Source organism: Papio anubis, chromosome 19 (assembly GCF_008728515.1).
Source record: "Papio anubis isolate 15944 chromosome 19, Panubis1.0, whole genome shotgun sequence".
Classification (NCBI taxonomy): domain Eukaryota; kingdom Metazoa; phylum Chordata; class Mammalia; order Primates; family Cercopithecidae; genus Papio; species Papio anubis.
The window spans coordinates 71,561,060-71,583,857 of NC_044994.1; the positions used below are offsets into that span (position 1 = coordinate 71,561,060).

The 22,798-nt window shown below is 52.4% G+C and overlaps 3 protein-coding genes across 15 annotated transcripts in view; 1 reads left to right on the top strand and 2 right to left on the bottom strand.

Moving 5' to 3' along the window:
- LOC116271440 overlaps positions 1-922 on the bottom strand; it is a 29,411-nt gene extending 28,489 nt beyond the window's left edge. Inside the window, exon 1 of the mRNA XM_031658651.1 lies at positions 904-922. Within this exon, the coding sequence (XP_031514511.1) occupies positions 904-922 (19 nt within the window). The remainder of the gene's footprint in view (positions 1-903) is intronic.
- A 3,466-nt stretch (positions 923-4,388) lies between these two features.
- LOC100999064 lies at positions 4,389-5,209 on the bottom strand. The gene has a single exon (XM_021930238.2). It carries the CDS (start codon positions 5,084-5,086, stop codon positions 4,499-4,501), a length of 588 nt encoding a protein of 195 aa, XP_021785930.2. The 5' UTR covers positions 5,087-5,209; the 3' UTR covers positions 4,389-4,498.
- Positions 5,210-5,268: 59 nt separating this feature from the next.
- CTDP1 (CTD phosphatase subunit 1) overlaps positions 5,269-22,798 on the top strand; it is a 73,931-nt gene continuing 56,401 nt past the window's right edge. For 4 of the 13 annotated variants that reach the window (XR_001897503.3, XM_017951878.3, XM_003914514.5 and 1 more), the window contains exons 1-3: positions 5,271-5,738; positions 20,821-20,904; positions 21,634-21,727. Coding sequence is in view for 11 of the 13 variants with exons in the window: in XM_017951878.3 (XP_017807367.1) it covers positions 5,425-5,738; positions 20,821-20,904; positions 21,634-21,727 (492 nt within the window). In the remaining 2 variants the exon portion in view is untranslated. Of the gene's footprint in view, positions 5,739-5,849; positions 7,681-11,261; positions 11,639-17,029; positions 17,610-20,820; positions 20,905-21,633; positions 21,728-21,833; positions 22,584-22,798 lie in introns of those variants that run through there. The other 9 variants (XM_017951879.3, XM_021930233.2, XM_021930235.2 and 6 more) reach the window with 8 other exon arrangements.

Here is a 22,798-nt window from a genome sequence, read left to right on the forward strand (position 1 = left end):
CTCTACTAAAAATACCAAAAATTAGCCAGGCGTAGTGGTGCATGCCTGTAATCCCAGCTACTCAGGAGGCTGAGACAGGAGAATCACTTGAACCCAGGAGGTGGAGGTTGCAGTGAGCTGAGATTGCACCACTGCACTCCAGCCTGGGCAACAAGAGTGAAACTCCATCTAGAAAAAAAACAAAACAAAACAAAACAGTATTCATTGATTAAATAAGAAAATGCCTGTGCATTTCTTATTGTGGTACCTGGATTAATTCCTCGGGGAAAGTTGAGACCCACATACACAAAAGAAGAAAACAGGCCACATCATTCAAGTCTTACCTAATTCCCTGTGGTCGCTGATTCATTCCCTTGTCTTTAAGCCTGCCGGGTTCATGGATGCAAACGGGGATTGACATATTACTATTAATTTTACTTTTTATTTCCCCTTTTTGAACTTTGTATCTGTTCCTTGTCAACTTTTTTTCCACCCAGGATACACAGGAATAAAGATCATGTTTTTGAGATAGGGTATTGCTATGTTGTCCAGGCTGACCTTGAACTCCTGGACTCAAGCAATCTTCCCACCTCAGCCTCCTAAGTAGCTGGAACTATAGGAATGAGCCACCACGCCTGGCTACTTGTTAACTGATTTGCAGAAGTACAACTCCTAACAGTATAATGCTGGCCCAGCACTTTCAGATGATAGCAAAAGATCATGGAAAAGACAAAATTGAACTTAACAATGCACTCCAGGTAGACTTATCCAGGGAGCCACTCCCTTCAAACCTCCCTTGCTGCTCAAATGTGTCTAAAAGGGTTTTGACACTGGATCCTAGTCAGCAATCATTCCCCTCGAAGTGGGGTGAGACCACCAGCAACGACAGGTCCATCTCAGCACGGAGAGGCATCCAAACCTAACCACAGGGTGTACACAACATGCTTGCACACAACACCCCTGACAAAAAGAGTCAGCGAAGGCCATGAAGAGAGGGTTCTCATGCTTGTACACAACACCCCTGACAAACACAGTCAGGGAAGGCCATGAAGAGAAGGTTCTCATGCTTCTACACAAAGCCCCTGACAAAGAGAGTCAGGGAAGGCCGTAAAGAGAGGGTTCTCATGCTTGCACACCTGATAATAAAAACGATGACAAAACCCAAAACCTGGCACTAAAGCTATCATAACTTTACACAAAAGGTGCTTTGGCAAGATCACCTGCCCAGCAATTGCCTGTTCAACCCCAGACTGGATCGTCCTTGTTACCGACCTCTGTACCAAGGACCATTATCTCAAAACAATTACATGATTCCTTCCCCCTCTGAATGTGCAGCCTTTACTGTGGAATGTATATTCCCATTGCAATGCTCTATGCTTGAAAAAAATATCTTTTTCTTTGAGAGAGGCTTTCTCTGTTTGTTCTTTAGGTTGACAGAAGTATTATGTTTTCTCACCTGTGCCTAGTGAGCTTTGAGGTTCAACAACTGCTGTCCTTCCCCTTAACCTCTTTCTGTCCTGGCCTCATAGCACGGACGCTCGTATGCCAATCAAACAACACAGGTGAGTTTGGAGGAAACACACGTCAGTGAGGAAAAGCGACCAGAGGCTTCACCGAAACCACTGAGACACTGATAAACCTACAATTCCGGGGTGTGAGATTCCTCCTTTCCCCTGGGCCACTATGTAAAGGTGACTGCATTACAGTCCATACCTCTTATCTGTGGCCCCAGTATCCTTTTTTTTTTTTAAGACAGGATCTCGCTCTTTTGCTCAGGCTGGAGGACAGTGGTACAATCACAGCTTACTGCGGCCTTGACCTCCTAGGCTCAATGGATCCTCCCACTTCAGCCTCCTGAGTAGCTGGGACTCCAGACAGGTGCACACCACCACACTCAGCCAATTTTTTGTAGAAATGAGGTCTTGCTATGTTGCCCAGGTTGGTCTTGAACTCCTGGGCTCAAGCGATCCACTGTCTCGGCCTCTCAAAGTGCTGGGATTACAGGCATGAGCCACAGTGTCTGGCCCAAATCCATAGTTCTAAACGTGGAAAGTTTTCTGTACTTCATTTGGCAGGAAAGTCTAACCTGAACTGGCATGAGACTACCCATGATCCTTTTCACCCTGCTTGTATTTTGCTGCAGGAGCATCAGTTTGATGAGGGTGTTGCCCCAGGCCCCCAAATGGAACATGCACACATCACTTTCCTAACATCAGAACAATTCAGAATTCTGGGAAACACATCTGTTTCTAAGATTCTTGACTATGAGGTGGTGGCTTATGCTAATTTTCCTGACTGTGGCCTCACTTTCTTCCCAATAAATTTGTTTCAATCTGTTGATACTAATGTTTTATTTCATGATACCTGTAAGATAGCTGATTTTAACCAAAGGTAGCACACCAATTAAAGACAAGGTAAGTTTCATTTGCTGTCTAGCATCTCTAATTGGAAGACCACAGGGCATCTATGCAGGTTGGAGTTGTAATCGTCTAGGGATGTCCACATCTGTCTACCTAGATCAGTCTGTCAGTTCCATCAAGGTCTGCATTTCAAATCCCTAAATAACACATGGTTCTTCCCCTTTTACAGAATTATGTTTTCAAACCAAAGTTCACACGCCGCCGGTGGGAACAGGTTCAAATAGGGAATGCTGATACATGTCAACATCCTTTGAGACAAACCTGTTCACCCCTACTTTCTCTCTCGCAGGCGCTGACATCACCCAGGGCTTGCGCTGCTGGGAGTGTTCAAAGGAAAACTTGAGAAACATTAAATTTAACAGAGTTTAACTGAGCAAAGAATGATTCAGGAATCAGGGAGCCCCTCAAACCACAACAGGCTCAGAGAGACTCCAGTGCCGCTGTGTGGCCGAAGACTTACGGACAGAAAAAAGAGTGAGGCACAGAAGGCAAAGAGCAGGCGGCTACAGCTCGCATGTGGCCTATTGAAACAGAGTTTGAAGAGGTGACCACCTGTGACTGGTTCAAGAGCAGGTTATGCTCTGTCCACACATCCAGTTAGATTACAGATCACTATGTATGGAGAAACCTACAGGCTAAACTTAAGAGTATGTAAGGAGGCAGCTTCAGGCTACATTTGAGTAGTCTGTCCTTACAGTGTCAACGAGGGGTTCATGGGAATTCTTCATCATCCAGTGGCCTTGTAAATGTTGCCCATGTTTTTAGTTTTGTTACCTGGTTGCTCTGTTTTATGGGATTGTGAGAAACTGAAAGACTGTGACTGCTGGTGCCATTTTCCCACAATCTCTATTTTTTAAAAAATTAGCCGGGCGCGGTGGCGGGCACCTGTAGTCCCAGCTACTCAGGAGGCTGAGGCAGGAGAATGGCATGATCCCGGGAGGCGGAGTTTGCAGTGAGCCGAGATCGCGCCACTGCACGCCACTGCACTCCAGCCAGGGGGACAGAGCGAGCCTCCGCCTCAAAAAAAAAAAAAAAAAAAAAAAAAATCCCATAAACGCTCTCTCGTGAGCGCCGCACGTTTTCCTTTGCAGTCATGGGGGCAGGGGCTGGAGAAGACAGCAGAGATAGGCAAAACCCCACAGCTACAAAAAATGCACTCCTAACAGCAAGTAATGGTGAGGGCTAAAAGGCACTGTGCCCATTCTGTGCCATTCTAATTACCAAATGTAAACGGTTTTCAGAAAACAAAATTTGTATCTGAGGAATGTGAGTCCTTTTAATTATCAGGCCGAGAGAGACATTCAAATGAGGTGACAATCACGCCCCACTAGCCCCTTGACCTGTGTTCATCTCTTTAAACTGCGCCCGGTGGCAACAGCGCCACAAACAGCTATAAATTAACCTAATAACGCCACACTGGACACTACACCCACACTCAACAGCTTAACAACAGAGTCAGTCACTAATCAATATTATTTCTGTAAACCAGTGAAATTCCTGACAAACAAGTTCCTTTTAGTCGACTCCCTGGCTCCCTTTTTTGCCTTTAAAACCCACTGCTAACTGCTAATCGGAGTACACACTCAGGGTGCCCTGAATTTCTGCTCCTCAAGGGTGGCCCAAATAAACTCTCTACTTAAAGAAACTGTGCCTCCGCTTCCTTTTAGGCCGACAGTTTCCAAAATGTTTACTAACGTGAGAAAAGCCACCATATAAAAGTGAGGGGAAAAGGCAAATACAGGGTAATCTCAATTGTACATAACATTTATATATGTAAGGACAAAGATACACAGAAGAAAAAGAACTCGGGCACGTATTAAGGCTAAAAAAGTAAAAACAGTCCAGAGCGGCCTGGCTCAGTCCAGCCTCCCGCCTCGGCCTGCCGAGTAGCTGGGACCTCAGCCACGGCGCCCGGCTAAGTATTAATGAATCTATTTTAGAGATGGGGTCTTGCTATGTTGCCCAGGCTGGTCTCCAACTCCCAGGCTCAGGTGATCCGCCCGCGTCAGCCTCCCAAAGTGCTGGGACTACAGGCTGGGCCGCCCGCCCGCCAGCTTAATTCACGTAAACTCCCGACAAACGTAGAAACTGGCTCTCCTTTAATAAGACACTTGCGGCTGCTGCTCATCAGGGTTCGCCCGGGGCCACTGGGACCACGCGCCATGCCCGCCCTCCCGCTGCGGTCGCTCGGATTTTCTGAGCCCACCAGGCGCTTCCGGGCGCCTTGCCCCAAGCGGGCCCACCGCCGGCGCGGGCCGAGGGCGGCGCACCTGCCCCTGCGCTTCCGCGTCGAAGGGGAGGTTGGAGGAAGAGAAGACCACAGCACCTCCCGCGGCGTGGGGTCCGCGCTGGACACGGAGCTGGACACGAGGCGTGGCCACCCGGACGCCAGCAGCCTCAGGTCTCTCTGCCCGCGGCGCGCACGGCATGCCAGGACCCGTAGTCTCGCGACATTGGGACTCGCAGTGCGCGACGGAAGTCGAGGAGAGCGGCTCGCGGTGCATGCCGGAACTCGTAGTCTCAGGAGGCTGGGTCTCGGCGTGTGACGGGGTAATAGGCCGCAGGCTTGCGTTGAACGCTGGGACTGGTAGTCCCGCCATGCCCTGCCCGCGATGCACGCCGGGATACCAAGTTCCGAGCGCGCCAGGACTGTCAGTGGGACTGGGAGACAGCGGGCCGCGCTGCATGCCACTGCTCCACGGTGCCGGCTCCCCGAGGAAAAGTAGGGCGCAGAAAAGCAGTACTCCGCGGCCGGCACGCAGGCTTGGTCCCAAGACGGAGCCGGCCCCGACACTCGCGCGGCGCTCGTGTTTACACGCGCACGTACGCACGCACGCACGCGGCGCCCTTGCCGTGACGTCACGCGCCCTCCAGGAAGTCGGCGCGGGCCAGGCGGCGGGTGGAAGCCGGTACCGAGAGGAACTACAAGCGTCGCCGCCTCGGTCGTGCCGCCGCGGTGGGCGCTGCGCTCTGAGCGCAGCGCAGGCCCCGTAGCGACCGCCCGCCCGCCCGCCCTCTGTCCGCGATGGAGGTGCCGGCTGCGGGCCGCCTTTCCTCCGAGGGCGCCCCGACGGCGACCGTGGCCGAGGTGCGCTGCCCGGGGCCCGCGCCGCTGCGCCTGCTGGAGTGGAGGGTGGCGGCGGGCGCGGCCGTGCGCATCGGCTCAGTGCTGGCCGTGTTCGAGGCCGCCGCCTCCGCGCAGCCCGCTGGGGCCCCTCAGTCTCGTGCAGCCTCCGGGGGCTGCGTGCGCCCCGCGCGGTCGGAGCGCAGGCTGAGGTCGGAGCGCGCGGGCGTGGTGCGGGAGCTGTGCGCGCAACCGGGCCAGATGGTCGCTCCAGGGTGAGTGCGCCGGGCCGGGCGGGGCCGAGGGCGGGCGGCTCCGGGGAGGGGTCCTTGGGGGACCGCCCGGGCTGTTGCGGCCGCGTGGGCAGGGGCGCCCAGGGGACGGGGCGATAAAGCGGGACGCGGGCACTGCGCTTCTCCCCTAAAACTGGATAGTCACCACCTGTGGTTTTGCCAACGGGGAGCATTTTGAGATGAAAGGGTCCTGCGTAGCGACACGAAGTTACTGTTTGGGAAAGCGATGGTGTTTGTTTTTTCCTTTTGCAGTGATAGTCCCCGCCCCTTCCTTTAGCTCCACCTTTGTGACTTGGGAAAACTCATGGGTGGCTGTGAGCACAAGAGTCATCAGGCAGGCTCCAGACCTGTTATTGATGGGCGTGTGCACATCTTTAAATTTTTGTAAACTTTGTGAAACGCAGTTGTAAAACCTGGTGCAGCTCTGTTTCGCGGCTAAGGAACGGGCGGAACCCAGGCCTGCAGCGAAGGCAGTGGCCCCGTGGTTGACCACAGTGGGCATTGTTGCAGGTGATGTGGGCATGTGACAGACTCCACAGCTGTCCGTAACTGTGCTCTGACCCCAGAACCCCTTCTGGGATGTGTTTCCGTAACACCGAAGCGTCCAGCCGTGTCTGAATCTACCCTTGTGTTTTGGGATGAACAGGCATGTGGCCGCGCGTGTGCGCCTGGCTGTGGTGGTTTTGATTGTCAGAACAGAAGCTCCAGGGAGAGGTGGGCACTCCAGCCTGCAGTGGGCCGGGCGTGAGCCCTGTCTGGGAATGATGCCGCTCCTTTGGGGGATGCCAGTCTCTCCCTCCTCGGCAGCCGCCGTTCCTCGTCCCTGTGGCTTGCCCTGACCCTGTGTTGGTTGAGAATCTGCTCTGCACCTGGTTCCGCAGGAGTAAGGATTGGGACAGGAGTCTTCCCATCACAGCCCCAAAACGTCCTGGCTCCGCTTCGTTTGGAGACAGAGCCTGGGTCCTTGACCCTCTGCACGGGCACCCACTCCTGTCCCCTGCGTGCTGGTGGGTGGGGCTGGGAGGTTGAGGGCCGTGCCTCCCAGGAAATGCCTGCACGGCTTCCTCAGTGGGCACTGGTCATACCTGCGAGGATCGTGGAGGCAGACCCCAGTGCTGGTGTATTCCCTGGGCAGAAAACCCCAGGATCGAAGAGCCGTACTGATGTTTCCTTCTGTTCCTCTGATTGTACAGAAAGGGCCACTTTGACCTAGACAGGTGAATAACTTGGTTATGTGACTAGGTAGTATTGAAACTCCATGTTCAGTCAGTCTAGTGAATAAAACCAACCCAGTGCATCCATCAGCCGGCTAATTAGTTTGATGACGGGTTCCCAGCAGTCAGTACTGTTTTACAGGGAGGTACTGTTTGAGATCTTGGAGTACCTCGCAGCAGTGGTTCGTCACAGGGCCCTTTGAGACACTGACGTGATGTCATTTCTCCTCGGAGCGTCTGTGTGGCACCAGGTCTTCCTCTAGTTCCAGGAGGCTCGTCTGTCTGCCTCCAGTCCACTGGTGGCAGGTGAATCCCTGACTTAGAGAAAGCCACAGGCGGTGTTACCTGGAATTCAAGGTGCCTCCTTTCCCATTTCCGTGTACTCCTGTGGGTTTGTGGACAGGGGTTTTGTGAGCATTCTGGGGAGTGTGGTGGTGTGACGTCAGCATTTCCGGAGGTGTTCCTGCCCTTGCAGTGGGCACGGGTGCCATAGATCCAGGAAGGAGCGGCTGGAAGGGCTTTAGTCTGAAGCCCTGTGTGTGTGTGCCCTGGCAGTTCTGGTCGTCTGTTTGGAATCAGGTTCCTGCCTCGCGGTTGTTAGCTAGCTGAATGCGGGAGGTGCATTTGCAGCAGGAGTCCATGCTGCTGACAACGGCTCCGTTCGGTCCCGAGGACCGTGCCCTGGCTTGGCGGGCTGCCGTTGGGAGCCGGTATGTGTTGGCCTCCCCGAAATGCCTGCTGCACCTTGGTGGAACACAGTTGAAAATTACTAGATTAAGTCACTTGTTGACAGATTTTGTGAACAGGGTGGGGGTTACACGTGCGTTTCTCTGGCAGGACGCCTGTGATGGGAGTAGCGCCCTGCAGTGTAGACGTGTGGCTTTGCCGATGTCTCTGTGGAGAGCTGCAGGTAGAAATCTCCGCAGCTTTTGCTTGAAGCCCAACAGTGATGCATCTCTCCAGGACACGAGTTCCAACTCAGCAGCTCTATACAGTCTGCAGCTGGCCTTCGAACAACTTGGTTTGGGCTGCGAGGGCCACCTTTATGTAGATGTTTTTCAGTAAATTGTCTGCTCTCCGCATCTGTGGGTTCCTTGCCTGACACTGTTTGCTGGGTGTGGAGCCCAGCCTGTTTATACAGAGGGCTGACTTTCTCGATCTGTGGGTTCTCCAGGCTGACTGCGGGACCTGAGTATCTGCAGAATCTGAAGGAGTCCTGGAGCCTGCCCCCTGTGCAGACTGAGGGACTGATGATATTTGGAAGTCTTCCCGTAACAGATTGTGCCGCTTTTTGATGACGTGGAGAATATTGGGCGTAATTCCGTCCTGATGTTGGAAGGTGATGGGCATGAGTTTAGTTCTCGTCCCTGCGATGCCTCTGGGACGTTGGCTGGTGAAAAGCACCTCCCTTCCTCCAGAGAGCCTGTGTCACAGTACTTTCACTTGAAAGGTTTTTCCCGTGTTTTTCTTTTTTTCTCTGATTACTGGTGTGGCCATGTCCAGCAGCAGCTCCACGATTCTCTTCTGTGATGTCACACCGGTTGGAGGCTGGAAGGTGAGGACGTCAGGGAAGAGGAACTGCCTTAAACCGTGTGTGACTCTGCTCGCCAGCCCAGGTGTTTGACTTTAACTGAGCAAGTTCCCAGAATCGCACAGGGGCTGTTTTAGAATTGACTCATCTTGATCACCTCTAAAAGTTTTCTTGAAGTTGCAGGTTCCTGAGATCTTTATCTGGGAGAGCAAGCATTTGGTTGAAGTTTGCTTTAAATGTTTGTAGACTGATTATTGTGTATTGATCCTTAGAGCACCCCTTTCAGGTTATGCAAATAACATGCACTTGTACAGACCAGCACGGCAGAATCCACAACTGCTTTTGAGGAGGCTCCGACCCTGGCTTCAGCTCATCTGTGAGTGAGGGCCAGGGAGGTCCGGAATCTGCTCCTGGACTTGTGCTGAAGAGAGTCTCCCACTTTTAACACGGACCCCCCTGGCGCTGATGGACCCCGTGGCTCCTGGTGAGAGAGAGCAGGTCCTGCCCAGCTGACGGGTCAGAAACGCAGGTGTCAGAATCGGGGTTTCGGGGTGGCTGCCTGAGGAATGCGCAGGCGATCTGACGTTGGAATTCTGGCTTGGGTGAAGCGCTTGATGTGGCCACACAGTTTTGGTCCCTCAAGGGCTTACTGGGTGCCTGTGTGCCCTGGTGGCTGCTTGGTCAGGGCCTTTGGAGAAAGTCTTGGGAAATCAGGCTTCCGAGGGTGGCGTTGAGGACATTGCTGACGAGGTGTGGAATTGGGGGGAGGACAGCGTGGCCCTCTTGAGGCTCGGTCTGGTCGCTGTGTTCGCCCCGCGGGCGTTGTGAATTAGTTTCCCGCCCAGGATGGTTTTGGGACTGGGGGGTGCCTGCCCCGCTATTGTTCCTTCATCTTGATGCTTTCACAGGGCTTATAAAATACTTGTGTTTCAGGAATAACGGGAAGTATCTTTGAAAACAGCTAAACCGGAGTTTGCAGAGAGCAGACAGCGGCAGCAGCCTGAGTGTACTGAGCTCCAGCATCCGCCCATGTGCTGTCAGCTTAGTGAAGGTGGCTCCTGACCCTGCTGGCCGCCGGCTGCTTGACAGTAACTTGTTTAGCTGAGACTGTGTTTGAGAAACTGAGAGGTGTGGTTGTTGCTTGTACACGAGCAGCCAGCACGCTCAGTGCCGAGGAGCAGAGGACGTGCTGGTCCTGAGCGTAGATCAGAACGTCAGTCTAAACAGTTCTTTATAGCACGGAATTTTAGCAAAGAAAGAATCCCACGTGGATATGTGTGAGTGAGTCTTGTGTAGCCTGGTGTTGGTTACTGAGGCAGAGCACAGCGGAGAGAGGTAATGGAAACTGTGGCCATGTAAAACCTCCCTCTGTAAATAGCAGGTGTGAGTGAATCTGTGAAAAGCACCAGCACCAGCCAGGCAAGGTGGGTCCGTGCCCTTGTTGCCTTCATTGTTGTTATCAACTGCATTCATCCTAACCACATGAGTGGTTATTTTTAGACAAAGAACCATTCTGGGAACTGAAAAATACTGCATTTGGGTGAAGTTACAATAGTCACTAGATTGTTGTTCTGATCTTTAATAAGATTATATGTTTTTGTCAGGCTTCATCCTATCTGGCAGAAGGGCCTCCTCACTCTATAGGAAAGAAACTGAGGTTCCAAGAAGTTTGGACCTGCCCTGTCCCTTACGGGGTGTGAGGGTTCTGTTGAGGAGGACGGTGCAGGCACCTCGTGGTCTCTAGTCCTTGTTTCTCCGCGGTGCCCCTTATGGCGTTTGATGGCCCAGGTGAGGACGGTGCAGGGACCTCGTGGTCTCCAGTCCTGGTTTCTCCGCGGTGCCCCTTTATGGCTTGATGGCCCAGGTGAGGACGGTGCAGGGACCTCGTGGTCTCTAGTCCTCGTTTCTCCGCGGTGCCCCTTATGGTGTTTGACGGCCCTGGTGAGGACGGTGCAGGCACTACGTGGTCTCTAGTCCTTGTTTCTCTCAAGTGTGCCTCTTACATGCTTTGATGGTTCGGTGACGGGTAGGACCTCGTGGTCTCCAGTCCTGGTTTCTCCGCTGTGCCCCTTATGGTGTTTGATGGCCCAGGTGAGGACGGTGCAGGGACCTCGTGGTCTCTAGTCCTTGTTTCTCCTCACATGCCCTATGGTGTTTGACAGCCCCAGGAGGACGGGTGGTGGCACTACGTGGTCTCTAGTCCTTGTTTCTCCGCGGTGCCCCTTATGGTGTTTGATGGCCTGGGTGAGAACAGTGCAGGGACCTCGTGGTCTCCAGTCCTCGTTTCTCTGCGGTGCCCCTATGCATGCTGAGGTCTCGGTGAGGACGGTGCAGGGACCTCGTGGTCTCTAGTCCTCGTTTCTCCGCAGTGCCCCTTATGGGGTGTGAGGGTCCTGGCGAGGATGGTGCAGGCACATCATGGTGTGCTCAGGGCCTTGAGAGAGCCTCCGTCCTTGGTCCTCCGCATGCTGCTCTCTGTAGACCGGGTTTCAGCCATGGAGGTTCCTAGTGTGGGGGGAGTAGCTAGCACAGTAGCGTTTAGTGGAGTGCAATTATTTTAATAGAAAATATTTTGACAGGTCACCATCTTTCAGAAACTAAGTCTTTCTTTTCCTACAGATTTCTTTGCTTTGGTTTTTTTCCCAATCACTCACAGGGAGATATTTAAATCTCCAAAGAAAGGGGAAATTACCTAAAATAATCAGGAGCCTATGACTAGAGAACTAACAGATGGAGGCTGCAAGTGAGGGAAAGGCTGATGACGTCGACTGGCCTCACCTATGCCTTTAGCTGGTCGGCAGGAAGAGCGTCTGCATTGGCCAGTGCGGGGTGTGAGGGTGCTACAGAAGAGCAGGAGAAACATTGCTGAGTAAAATGAAGATCATTCCAACAGTAACAGTATTTCTATCTTTATTGCTTTGTAGATTTTAGAATAGGAGTCTTTGAGAAATAGTAATGAAGTTAGACTAGGCTACTACCCAAGATTAGTCCCCCCAGTTTATTCTGTGATTGGGGAGTAGAAGCTTCGGAAATTCTAAATGTGGTTCAGTCCTGCATGAACGTCGACATCTGAGGGTCAGGTCCTGGAAATAAGGAGAGTTCGTTTTCATCCGGGTACTGAGAATCTTGATGAACTGGTAAGTCTTTTAGAATAATTTTATTATTAATAATTCTCATAATTAATTCCCTAGAATAACTTTATTCTTCCCTGTTGCTGCCTGCACTATGTAAAGAATGATGCTTTAGAAATGATATCTGTGTCTGAAATGCGGGGGTTGCCGGTTTGTCGCCCGCGGACCGTGGGTAAGGTGCATTTCAGGTGCTTTCCTTTGTTTTTCCCACTTTTCACCTAACAGAAAACCACTGGGCCTGTTCCTTCCTTGGTTGTGTTCATCTGTGATTTACCTTTGTCGTGACTTTTAGGTATCTCTGATCTAATCTTTTAGATAAAGGCCTTTGGAGCGTGTCCGCCTGGAAATAGCTGGTAGGTTTCAGAAATGTTGTGTGTTATCAGATTTGCCTCCATTTTCATGGTTCCTTTAAAGTTAGTTTTGAAGTGGGTTACGTGAAATCATCTAGTATCTGGGTACAGAAGAATGGATGAATTCTCAGTTTTATGTGTATTTTAGAAGTGCACAAATATCAAAACTGAAATAAGTTCTTTGTCTCAGAAAAAGTGCTTTTTATATTTCGCGGAGAAAGAGAATGTAGACAGAATGGAACCGATGAGTTTCAAAGGATTCAGGTGATATTTTTTAAAAGATAAATGTACCTTTTAAAGATTATGAAGAGATGGTCTTGATAGATTTTTAAATATATATTTAGCATCATGTATGTATAAAATTCCTTATAATTTTAAGAGGAACTGGAGCTAAAATTTAACTCATTTAATATTTGTAATATTTTTGAAGTAACTTTTCAAAGACTAATTTTCCTATGGTGCTTTAAATGGTGAATAACGCTGATGTCATACTGTTTTGCGCATTTTGTGCTGACCAGAACCGCTGAAATGACGGAGTTACGAAGTCGGTACTCCAGCATCGGTTGACTAGTTCGGGCTGGTGGCCTGCCCGAGGGCAGCTGGTTTTGTCCTGAGCATACCACCAGGGGTTAAAGTGTTTTCACACTGGAAGCATTTGATACCATGGCTCCCTGCGGTCTGTTGAGGTTCTGAGGCAAGGACCTTCGTTGCAGGTCTGTTTAGCCAGCAGAGAAGGCAGTAGGGTCTGAATGGTGTGGTGCACGTGGCACCGCGTGGTGTTGAGCCCTGCTGGGAACTGATTTTGCTGGGTGACCTGCTCTAGACCACAGTGGCAGTGTTGAAGCTTCCCGCCGTGGCTCTGTGTGGATGTGTGCCACGTTGGGCATCGGGCTGGACTGCCCTTGTTCCTTCTTCACATTCCTCAGACGTTGTGCTTTACAGCCACAGCTTCAGGAACCGCTGCCAGAGCCCTGCTGTGCAGGTTCTCCTGGAGGGCTGCGTCTGGGCTTTGGGCGACTGAACCAGGTGCAGAGTGTGAGCCACAGCTGACAACTGCACTCTGTGTGCACAGCACTGGACTCCAGCCTGGAGCTGGTGCTGGAGCACCCTCCTACCCCTGTGGCTACACAGGAGACAAAACAACAACACTCGTTCCTTTCACGCTGTTTGTTTGTTTTTGTTTTGAGATGAAGTTTCACTTTGTCACACCAAGCTGGAGTGCAGTGGCGCCGATCTCAGCTCACTGCAAGCTCCGCCTCCCGGGTTCACGCCATTCTCCTGCCTCAACCTCCTGAGTAGTTGGGATTACAGGCCCGCCACCACACCCCGCTAATTGTTGTGGCTTTTTAGTAGAGACGGGTTTCACCATGTTGGCCAGGGCTGGTCTTGAACTCCTGGCCTCGAGATCCACCCCAGCCAGCCTCCTGAAGTGCTGGGATTATAGGCGTGAGCCACCACAGCTACACTCTGTATTTTAGTAGAGACAGGGTTTCACCATGTTGGCTTGTGCCTGCCTCAACTCCTGACCTCAGGTGATCCACCTGTCTTGGTTTTCCCAAAGTGCTGGGATGCCATGAGCCACCGCTCCTGGCCACACCCAGCTAATTTTTGTATTTTTGGTAGAGATGGTTTCACCATGTTGGCCAGGCTGGTCTAGAACTCCTGACCTCAGGTGATCCTGCCTCAGGCTCCCGAAGTGCTGGGATTACAGGTGTGAGCCACCACACCCAACCACTTGGGCTCTTTTGGGACATAATTTTTGACTTCAGTTACAGTAACAGTGCACAGAATTCTCACACCAGCTTCACCCCAGATTCCGCGAATGTTAATGCTCTGCTGAGTTTGCTTATCTTTGCCCACACACACGCACGGTTTTCTGGAGTTGGAGAGTTAGTTGCAGGTGTGATGTCACTTCACCCCTAAATACTTTAGTTTCCTGGAAACAAAGACATTCTCTTACATGATGGCCGTGCAGTTACCAAAATCAGAAATGAACGTCCACACAGTGCGGTTTCCTGCTCTGCAGATTTCCCGGCAGTCCTTTCAAAGTCCTTTGTAACAAAAGCAACCGTACGCACGCGGATGTCAGCGCTATTGAACTCTCCTCTCACAAGTCAGCTCCTCCATCCGTCTTTCTTTCGGTATCATTGCCTGGTTTTGTAGGACGTCCCTCAGTTAGATCACAGCAATGCACTCTGATAAGACTGTCCCAGAGCCTGCCTTCAGTGAAGTTGATGTCTGTTGCAAAAAGTTACTACTTTTCCTGTTGTGATTCAGTAACTTGAAGGATATACTTTGTTGCTACATAAATACCTTACATTCTTACCAAGCTGACCCAATGGTTTTGGTATCTCTCAGTGATTCCTGCTGGAATCGCTTCATTTCTAGGATGATACTCCAGGGGTGATGTTCTCCGTTCCAGCATTTCCTCTCCATTTTTTGGTTGGCTTTCTGCCATAAGAACAAATAAGGTTGGCAGTGGCTCATGCTGTATCCTTAGTATAGATGAGCCGCCTTCCAATTTGGGAGGCCAAGGTGAACGGATCACCTGAGGTCAGGAGTTTGAGACCAGCCTGGCCAACATGGTGAAACCCCATCTACTAAAAATACAAAAATAGTCAGGTGTGGTGGTGCGCACCTGCAGTCCCAGCTACTCAGGATACTGAAGCAGGAGAATCACTTGAACCCCCAGAGGCTGAAGTTGCAGTGAACCGAGATCACACCACTGCACTCCAAACTAGGTGACAGAGCGAGACTCGGTCTCAAAAATAATAATGATAATAATCATTAACATGCCTATTTAGCAGTGCAGGCTCATGGCTTCTTATTTTATTTAATGGCTTATAGTCTGTTATTGTTCTTATTTGCCTTGACACACAGTTTATCCCAGCTGTGGCTGGCGGGATCCCCGTGGTGCTGGTTCCTGGCGGCTGAGCAGTGCCACCTTGTGTGCATAACAGATTCGTGGCTGCTGCTCTCCTGGCCACAGTCCTGGAATCAGCCATTCTCTTAACAAGTCCTGCATCCTCTTAGTGGAGAATGGCATTTGGAAACCCAAGGTCTAGGTGCAGAAAATACACTCTTCCCTCTAAATACATTTCTGTACTCAGAATGTTGGAACTTAGGGAAGACCCTGGAGCCCTCCTGATCTGTAGAAGGAAGGGAGAAGGTTGGACCCACCTGGAGCCGATGCTCAGAGGCGATGGCATCCGTGGTCCAGGCCCAGCCCATAGTCCTCTGTGCTGTGCCTGTGCCCTCGGAACTCCCCGAGGAAGCTGAGAGCCCAGACCCCGGAGAGTTTGGTGCTTCCTACACTTGGGTATGTTGAGGAAGATAACTTGTTTAGAAATTGCATATCATGGCTTTCTCATGGATTTTCTTTAGGACAAACCAGAAAACGTTTATTGGTGACTGATTTGACTTTTTTGGGCTGAGCGCTTTGGTTGGGGTGTTTTTACGCTTGTGTATCCTGTGTCCGTGTTAAAGAATCCACAATGTGTCACCCCGTTTTTAAGGTGTGGAGACATTTCTCTGCCTGGAGCATGGAGGCTGGAGCATGGAGGCTGGAGCATGGAGGCTGGAGTGGAAGCCTTCAGGGCTTTTCACCCCTGTTTTGTGTCAGTGTCTGCAAAGATGAAGTGTAGAAATGACTCGTGTTAAGAAAGGAAATACGTTGCTCTCTGCTCCCTCTCTGCAAGCAGATTTCCTGGCCTTTGCACACACAGACATTCTGAGCCAGATGGCCTGGCTGGCAGTGTCCTGCATGCTGTGGGATGCTGAGCAGCGTCCCTGCCTCCAGGTGTGACATCCGGGAGTGTCTCCAGCCACTACAGGGGTCCTGGGGCAGCAGAGCCTCCACTGGAATAAGACAGGCAGAGCCTTTCGAACCCAGTACAGAAAATTACGCACCTGATGCAGCCAGGTGCTTAATCCATTTTCAATGGAAGGTCTGGCGCTATCCATCGCAGCCTTGGGTGCTGCCCACGTGCACTGGCGCAGGTGCCCTTGGTGTCAGGAGCCGGCCTTGGCGCTGCCACCGGGACCTTGCGTGGTTGTCATTTCCAGCCCTCACCTGCTTCCTCCTTGTCTGTCAAGACCCAGCTGTTACAGCTGCATGCTGTTCCTAGAAGCCCTCTTTCATAGAACTAGGCATCTGCCAGGTCACCCTGCCTGTGGCACCTCTGCTCTTTGCAGTGGCTCTGGTTGACCTGTGACACGCTGTTGGTGACAGCAGGCAGTGCACGCCTAGCTCAGCTTATGGTCAACTTTTTTCAGACCTCAGCTTGTTTAATGGGCCCGGGAGGGAGGCTGTTTGTGGGAAGCAGGGCCAGCTCACACTCGCTCTTAGACCTGTGCTGGGAAGCTGCAGTGGCACCTGGCCTGCCACCAGCCTCTCGGATAGGAGGTCCCCGTCCTTGGTGGCAGCCTAGGGTCACTGTGCAAACAAGCACAGCCCCAGCAGGCAGGACTTGGGCTGGGGGGAGAGTGGACAGCTCCCAGGGTGGACTCAGGATGGGGAAGAGTGGACGGTTCCCAGGGGAACTCGGAGTGGGGAAGAGTAAAATGGTTCCTGTGGGGCAGGGACTCAGGCTGTGGTGGAAGTGGATAGGGGTGGAAGAGTGGACAGTGGACGGAAGGGACGGCGGTGGACTGGAGGTTGGGAAGAGGGACAGTGGAGGTTGGGGGAAGTGGACGGAAACAGGGGTGGACGGAGGTGGAGTGGACGGTGGACAGGGAAGGTGGATGAAATGGCAGGGAATGGATGGACGTGGACCGTGGTGGATGGGCGTGGATGCCCTAAGGGTGGGACTCGGGTGGGGAACAGTGGAGAAAACCTTTGCCGAACACACACTGCAGGCGTTCCGGAGCCTTTCATCCGCTTGTGTGAAGCCCCACTGGCCGGAAGGTGCCACGGAGTTTGCTGGACACCTTGTTGGTTGTCGGTTGGTCATGACTTTGAGTCTTTCTTGACTGCTGTGTTCCCTGTGCTTACGTATGCCTCACACAAGTTCTAGTCAGGTAGTAAAAGTTCTCTGTTGTTTTTCAGAATTGAGATTCCAGGTTTCCTGAATTTCCGTAAATTTCAGAACCAACTTGTCAATTTCTACAAAAAAAAAAAACCACTTATTTATTGGTTAAGCTAGAGACACCCCAGATCTTTCTTCATGCTAACATGTTTAGGAGAGATTGACAAAATCCTCCTAGACCATATTTGAGGATTCCTGAAAAAAATATTTTCCAAGCCATAGTTTTAGTTTCAAAATGAGCAAAGCAAATAAATACAAACTGCCCGTTAGCTGTGCTCATGAAGGAGAGGTCACAGCAGGAGGCAGCAGTGTCCTTCTCGCCCCGTACGTGCTTCCTCCTTGCTGAATGAGCTGGTTTACCCTGTGTCTTTAACACCTGCAGCCAGCATTGCGAGGGGCACACACAGACTGAGCCGGAAGTCGTCAGGTTACAGAGACCCGCGAATCTTCAGACCTGAGCTGCACCTGCAGCCTTGGGGCAGGAGCGTCGGGTGCTGCCGCGGTCGCCTTTCCCTCTCTTCACCTTGCAGGGGGTAGAACAAGGAGTCCACAGCATGCTGGTGTCCTGTGTCAGGCAGAGGGTAGAGCAAGGAGCCCACGGTGAGCTGGTGTCCTGCATGGGGCAGGGGGTGGAGCAAGGAGCCCGCCGTGAGCTGGTGTCGTGTCAGGCAGAGGGTAGAGCGAGGAGCCCGCGGTGAGCTGGTGTCCTGCATGGGACAGAGCGTAGAAGGAGGAGCCCGCCGTGAGCTGGTGTCCTGCATGGGACAGAGGGTGGAGTGAGTAGCCCGCAGCTGGTGTCCTGCGTGGGGCAGGAACTGTGCAGCGTTTTCTTGCAGAAGGCTGATGGCAAAATGATGTCAGCTGGAGACCAGAGACGCTTGTTAGAGGGGCTGGGGCTCCCAAGTCGGGTTGCTGCTAGGACTGGAGGAGCAGGGCCTAGGGGAAGGATGTGGGGCCGTTGGGAGGATTGGCTTTAGGTATTGGTGGGGGCCACAGAGCCCTGTGGGTGGACAAAAACAGCTCAGCCGGGGAGTCGGCGTGGCTGAGGGCCAGGCAATCCGGGAGGAACTCTGGATGTGGGACATCCCAAGGCAGCTGTGGTGGATGCATGGGTGGGGACAGAGACCCTGGTTGGGATGGCCCCCACAGCCTCAGCAAGCAGGGAGCAGGTGTCCCTGAGACCTGTAAAGCCTGGTGGTGTCTTTGACCAGGTGCCGTGACCGGGAGGGAGGATGGTCCAGTGTGGGGTTTGTGTGTTCTTTTTCTTTTTTTTCTTTTCTTTTTTTTTTTTCAGAGGTTGGGTTTTTTATGTTAAGTCTGCTCATTTGGGCATTTTAGGGCAGAACTGTAATCATTCATCGTAAAGTACTTTGATAAAATTAAAGAAATCATACTTGTCACCTTAGAAAGTTTAACACATTTTTTCAAACAAAGTATCACTATTTTGTTGTCTGGTTTAAGAAAAAACCTCATAAGGGCTGAGTCTCCTTTGTCCAAACTGCTTGGGAACAGAGAAGTGTTTTGGATTTCTGGATTTTTTTTGGATTTTGGAATATTTGCATATATACGTGACGAGATGTCTTGGGGATGGGACCCGAGTCCAAGTGCAGAATCCATTATGTTGCATATGCACCGTATACACACAGCCCAAAGGTAATTTTACACAACACTTGTAATAGTTTCATGCGTGAACAGAGCTTTGACTGCTGCCCTTCCCACAGGGTCAGGTGTGGAGTTTCCCGGGTGCTGTCGTGTCCGTGCTCAGGAGGTTTCATATTTGGGTTGGGAAAGCCCAATCTGAATGTGAAAATTTAGATTCTTATAACCAGTAAGAAGCAGTTTTTAAAACTATTTCTGAGAATTTTGGATTTACAGAATAGAGTTCTCGATAGAGTTCTTGTGATTTTTTTCTTTTTTTTTTTTGAGACGGAGTCTCACTCTGCTGCTCAGAAGAGTGCAGTGGCGCCATCTCAGCTCACTGCAAGCCTCGCCTCCTGGGTTCACGCCATTCTCCTGCCTCAGCTCTTCTGAGTAGCTGGGACTACAGGTGCTGCCACCTCACTGGCTAATATTTTTGTATTTTTAGTACAGACGGGTTTCACCGTTAGCCAGGATGGTCTCGACATCTCTGACTGCGATCTACCCACTTCAGCCTCCCAAAGTGCTGGGATTACAGGCGTGAGCCACCACACCCGGCCTGTGATTTTTTTAAATGACTCTTTCTTTCCTCTTGTTTCTTCTGATTCTGACTTAGGTGTGTCTGGGTTTCCTCCTGGGGGGCTGGTGGGAGGCTCTGTGTGAGCCTGTGGGAGCCGGGAAGTGTCATGGGTCCTGGGGTTGGTGAGGGCAGAGGAGGTGCAGGGGCAGGGCCACCTTGTCTCGCTCTCCTCGCAGGGTCAGGATCAGGGTTTCAGGACCCGGAGGAGCTCAGATTCTTGATGGTCACTGGCAGCCCACTCCATCCCCGAGGGCACAGAGCCCCGCACTGCACCGCGTCGCGGTCACCAGCACTGCGTCTCCTCAGCACCGCCTCCCGGTGATCTGCACACTTCATCCTCCCTCCTCCTCGAAGAACCCTTCTGCTTCCCTCCAGGCCGCAGACCCTTCCCCCGAGTCTCCCTTCTCTCCAGGCCGCAGACTCCCCAGTCTCCTTCTCCAGACTGCAGACCTGTCCTTCCGAGTCTCCCTCCAGGATGCAGGCTGCAGACCCGCCTCTCCAAGTCTCCCTTCCGCCCCCTCCAGACTGCAGACCCGCCCCTCCGAGTCTCCTTCCAGGATGCAGGGTGCAGACCCGCCCCTCCGAGTCTCCCAGCGCAGCCCGCCATGGCATAATGGGCATGGAGGATGTAGCTCCGCCTCGTTGCCACCTGCGGCCTGATCCTTGTGCCCTCTCAATGACATGGCTGGGCGTCTCGGTGGGCCACAGGGCATCCCGCCTGGAAAAGCCCCGTTGACAGATGCAGCTTGGGCGGCTGCCTCGTGTGTGTCCGTGGGGCAGGGTGTTTGGAGCAGCCCAGCTCGGGGGGGGGGGGGTGTGGGGTTGCAAGTACCTGGGGCGGGTGCTGAGTGTTGGGCAGCCTCATGTCTGTGGGTGGGGTGGTTGGAGCAGCCCAGCTGGGACAGAAGTGTGGGACTGTGAGCACCTAGGGGTGGGCGCTGAGTGCTGACTGGCCTCATGTCTGCGGGGAAGGGTGGTTGGAGCAGCCCAGCTGGGGCGGGAGTGTGGGGCCGTGGGCACCTGGGACAGGCGCTGAGAGCTGGGCGGCCTCTGGTCTCAGATTTCAGCACTTCTTCCATGGTTTCTGCCAGATGACCACTGTTTGGACAAACAAAACAGTTCGTGTTTATATAAAACCAGAATATTACAGTAGTTTTGTTAGGAAAACGTAGTTGCGTCAGCCTCTCTCTAGACTGAGAATGATGTAAAAGTTTTAGATTTTATAAGTTCTCTATCACAAACGTCAGAGGATCACATATAAATGTGTATTTTGAGACAACTTTTACGTTCTCGCCAAGTCTCCTCTTTGAACCAGACATCCTCAGTGTTTTCAGCTGTTCCATGGGTGGCACGGGGCTGGTGAGGTGTGGTGGCGTGTCGTTTTTTGCGTATCGTTTTTGTGAGAGAGACCTACAGGTGGAAAGTCATTTGATGGACGAAGAAATGCCCTCAAGGGGTGAGGCCACCTGCCTACAAAGTTATGCAAAAGTTGGTGTAGTATTGGCACGAAAACTTAGATTTTAAAATTCATACGGGAGGGCTCCTGTGATAAACCAAGAGATTTTGAAGTGTTCTTCCCTTCGTGTTTTGTAGGGCGGTTCTGGTGAGACTGGAAGGATGCAGCCACCCGGTTGTCATGAAAGGCCTGTGTGCTGAATGTGGCCAAGACCTCACCCAGTAAGTGTCCAGAAGAGTGAGATCTGCCTGCTGGGGCTCAAGGTGGTGGCCTCCCGGGAGGCCAAGAAGCTGTGCTAGGGACCCAGTGAGGCCCTTGGTTCCCAGCGGCAGATGCAGACGCCTCCCTTGGGCCCCACGCGAGTCCCACTCAGTGGGTTTCCTTAGGAGGTGGTCCTTCCTGCTCTGCCGTCACCCCAGCCTCGTGCCGTTCTCAGTTGTGGTCGTGGGGGTGCTGGAGGGCTGAGACCTGTATGTTTTCTCCTGACTGTGAAGACGCAGGTCGCTGAGTATCTGGAGCAGCGTCTCCCTCAGGACAGCCTGGGTGGTCCCCCCGACTGCCCCCATGCTGGGGGCTGCTTTACCTCTAGTGTCCAGTGGTTTCTTGGATTTATCACTTGGGCAGTGGGAGGTGCGGCAGCTCCTTTTTCTGCATTTTCATGGTTGAGGGCCTGTTTCTGTTTCTGTGTGACTTTGCAGTTTGTTTTCATGAAGAACTATGGCTCTGTGTGTTCACGAGTGTGGCCATGAGCTCAGTATTTCCGCCAGTTTTCCTGTCTGTCTTTAAACAGTGGAGAACGTTTCTACAGTTGCCAACAGAATTAAGTTCTGTGCTCAGATAGCAGCATGTGCCCTTTAAAACAGCAGCTGGAATCCCATCACTTAGAGCCCAGTGTGCATCTGTGCTCAGGGACTCAGCGGAAAGCCCTGAACCTGTCCTTGCACTCACAGGTTGCAGAGTAAGAACGGGAGGCAGCAGGTGCCACTGTCCACGGCGACCGTGTCCATGGTGCACAGCGTGCCGGAGTTGATGGTGAGCTCCGAGGTGAGCTGGGCGTCAGCGACTGCGTGTTGGGGAAGCGTGGTGCTCTGAGGAGGGCGGCTGCAGGGGGAGGGCGGCTGCGGGGGGAGGGCGGCTGCAGTAGCACTGATGTGTGGTTGTCTTCGTTGTTACTGAAACAACCCTCGTCACACAGATGACTTATGGGGCTGCTGCTTTCCTGAAACAGGGACGGCTGCCCTTGGTTCTCCACAGACAAGTCCGCCTACAAAAGCGACTCGGGGCCCTGAGGCCCCCCATGTTCCGCAGCTGTGAACAGCCAGGCTCAGCCTGGGTTCCCTCGAGCCAAGTCCTAACTGGGGAGGGATGTGACAGCTGCTTGTGGAGCTCAGGAGGTGGCCGCGCTGCCAAGACGTGTGCCAGATGAGCCGGGAGGGTGAAGCGTCTATTGGGGCAGATAATGGCAAGGAGTTGGTGGCCAGGGTCGGGCGAGGGGGCAGTGGTAGCACTTTGTTGGCTACAGGAGTGGCTGCTGCTGGTACTAGTGGGAAGCTGGCTCAGGAGGTGGGCACACGCGGGGATGGGTTGGGGGGTCCCAGGGCTGTTTGCCTTGTGCTGACAGGAGAGCCCACGGCGGGTATGTGGGGTGGAGAGAACGGGCAGGTGTTCGTGTGCCCAGTTAAGAGTGATTTGGGTTTTTATCTTCGAGTGTCTACGCCTCCTGTATGTATTTCAGGAGTTCCTGGGGCTCTGTGGGTCAGCGGCTCCGGCACCTCCTGTGCTCGAGGCAGACGCCGTCTCCCAGACCTCACTTCACCCCGTGGGTGAAAATGCTCTGGGAGCCGAGAAAAACTAGTGTGTGATCTTACGGACTTTCAGGGCTGCACAGTTTTGTGAATAGGTAAAACACTTTGCAGTGTTATGATTTTGGTAAATTCGTGCTTTTAAATGATGGACACCAATTTCTGTCTTTTTACGGGAAAAACAAAATGCTAGATACAGGATTCTGGGTTTTCTGAATTACCAAACTTTAAACGAATGTAAAATGTGTGCACGTAAACCAAAGCCGGCAAGTTTGGGGGTGAAGGGAGAAGGAAGTACTCCTCATCTTTCCAG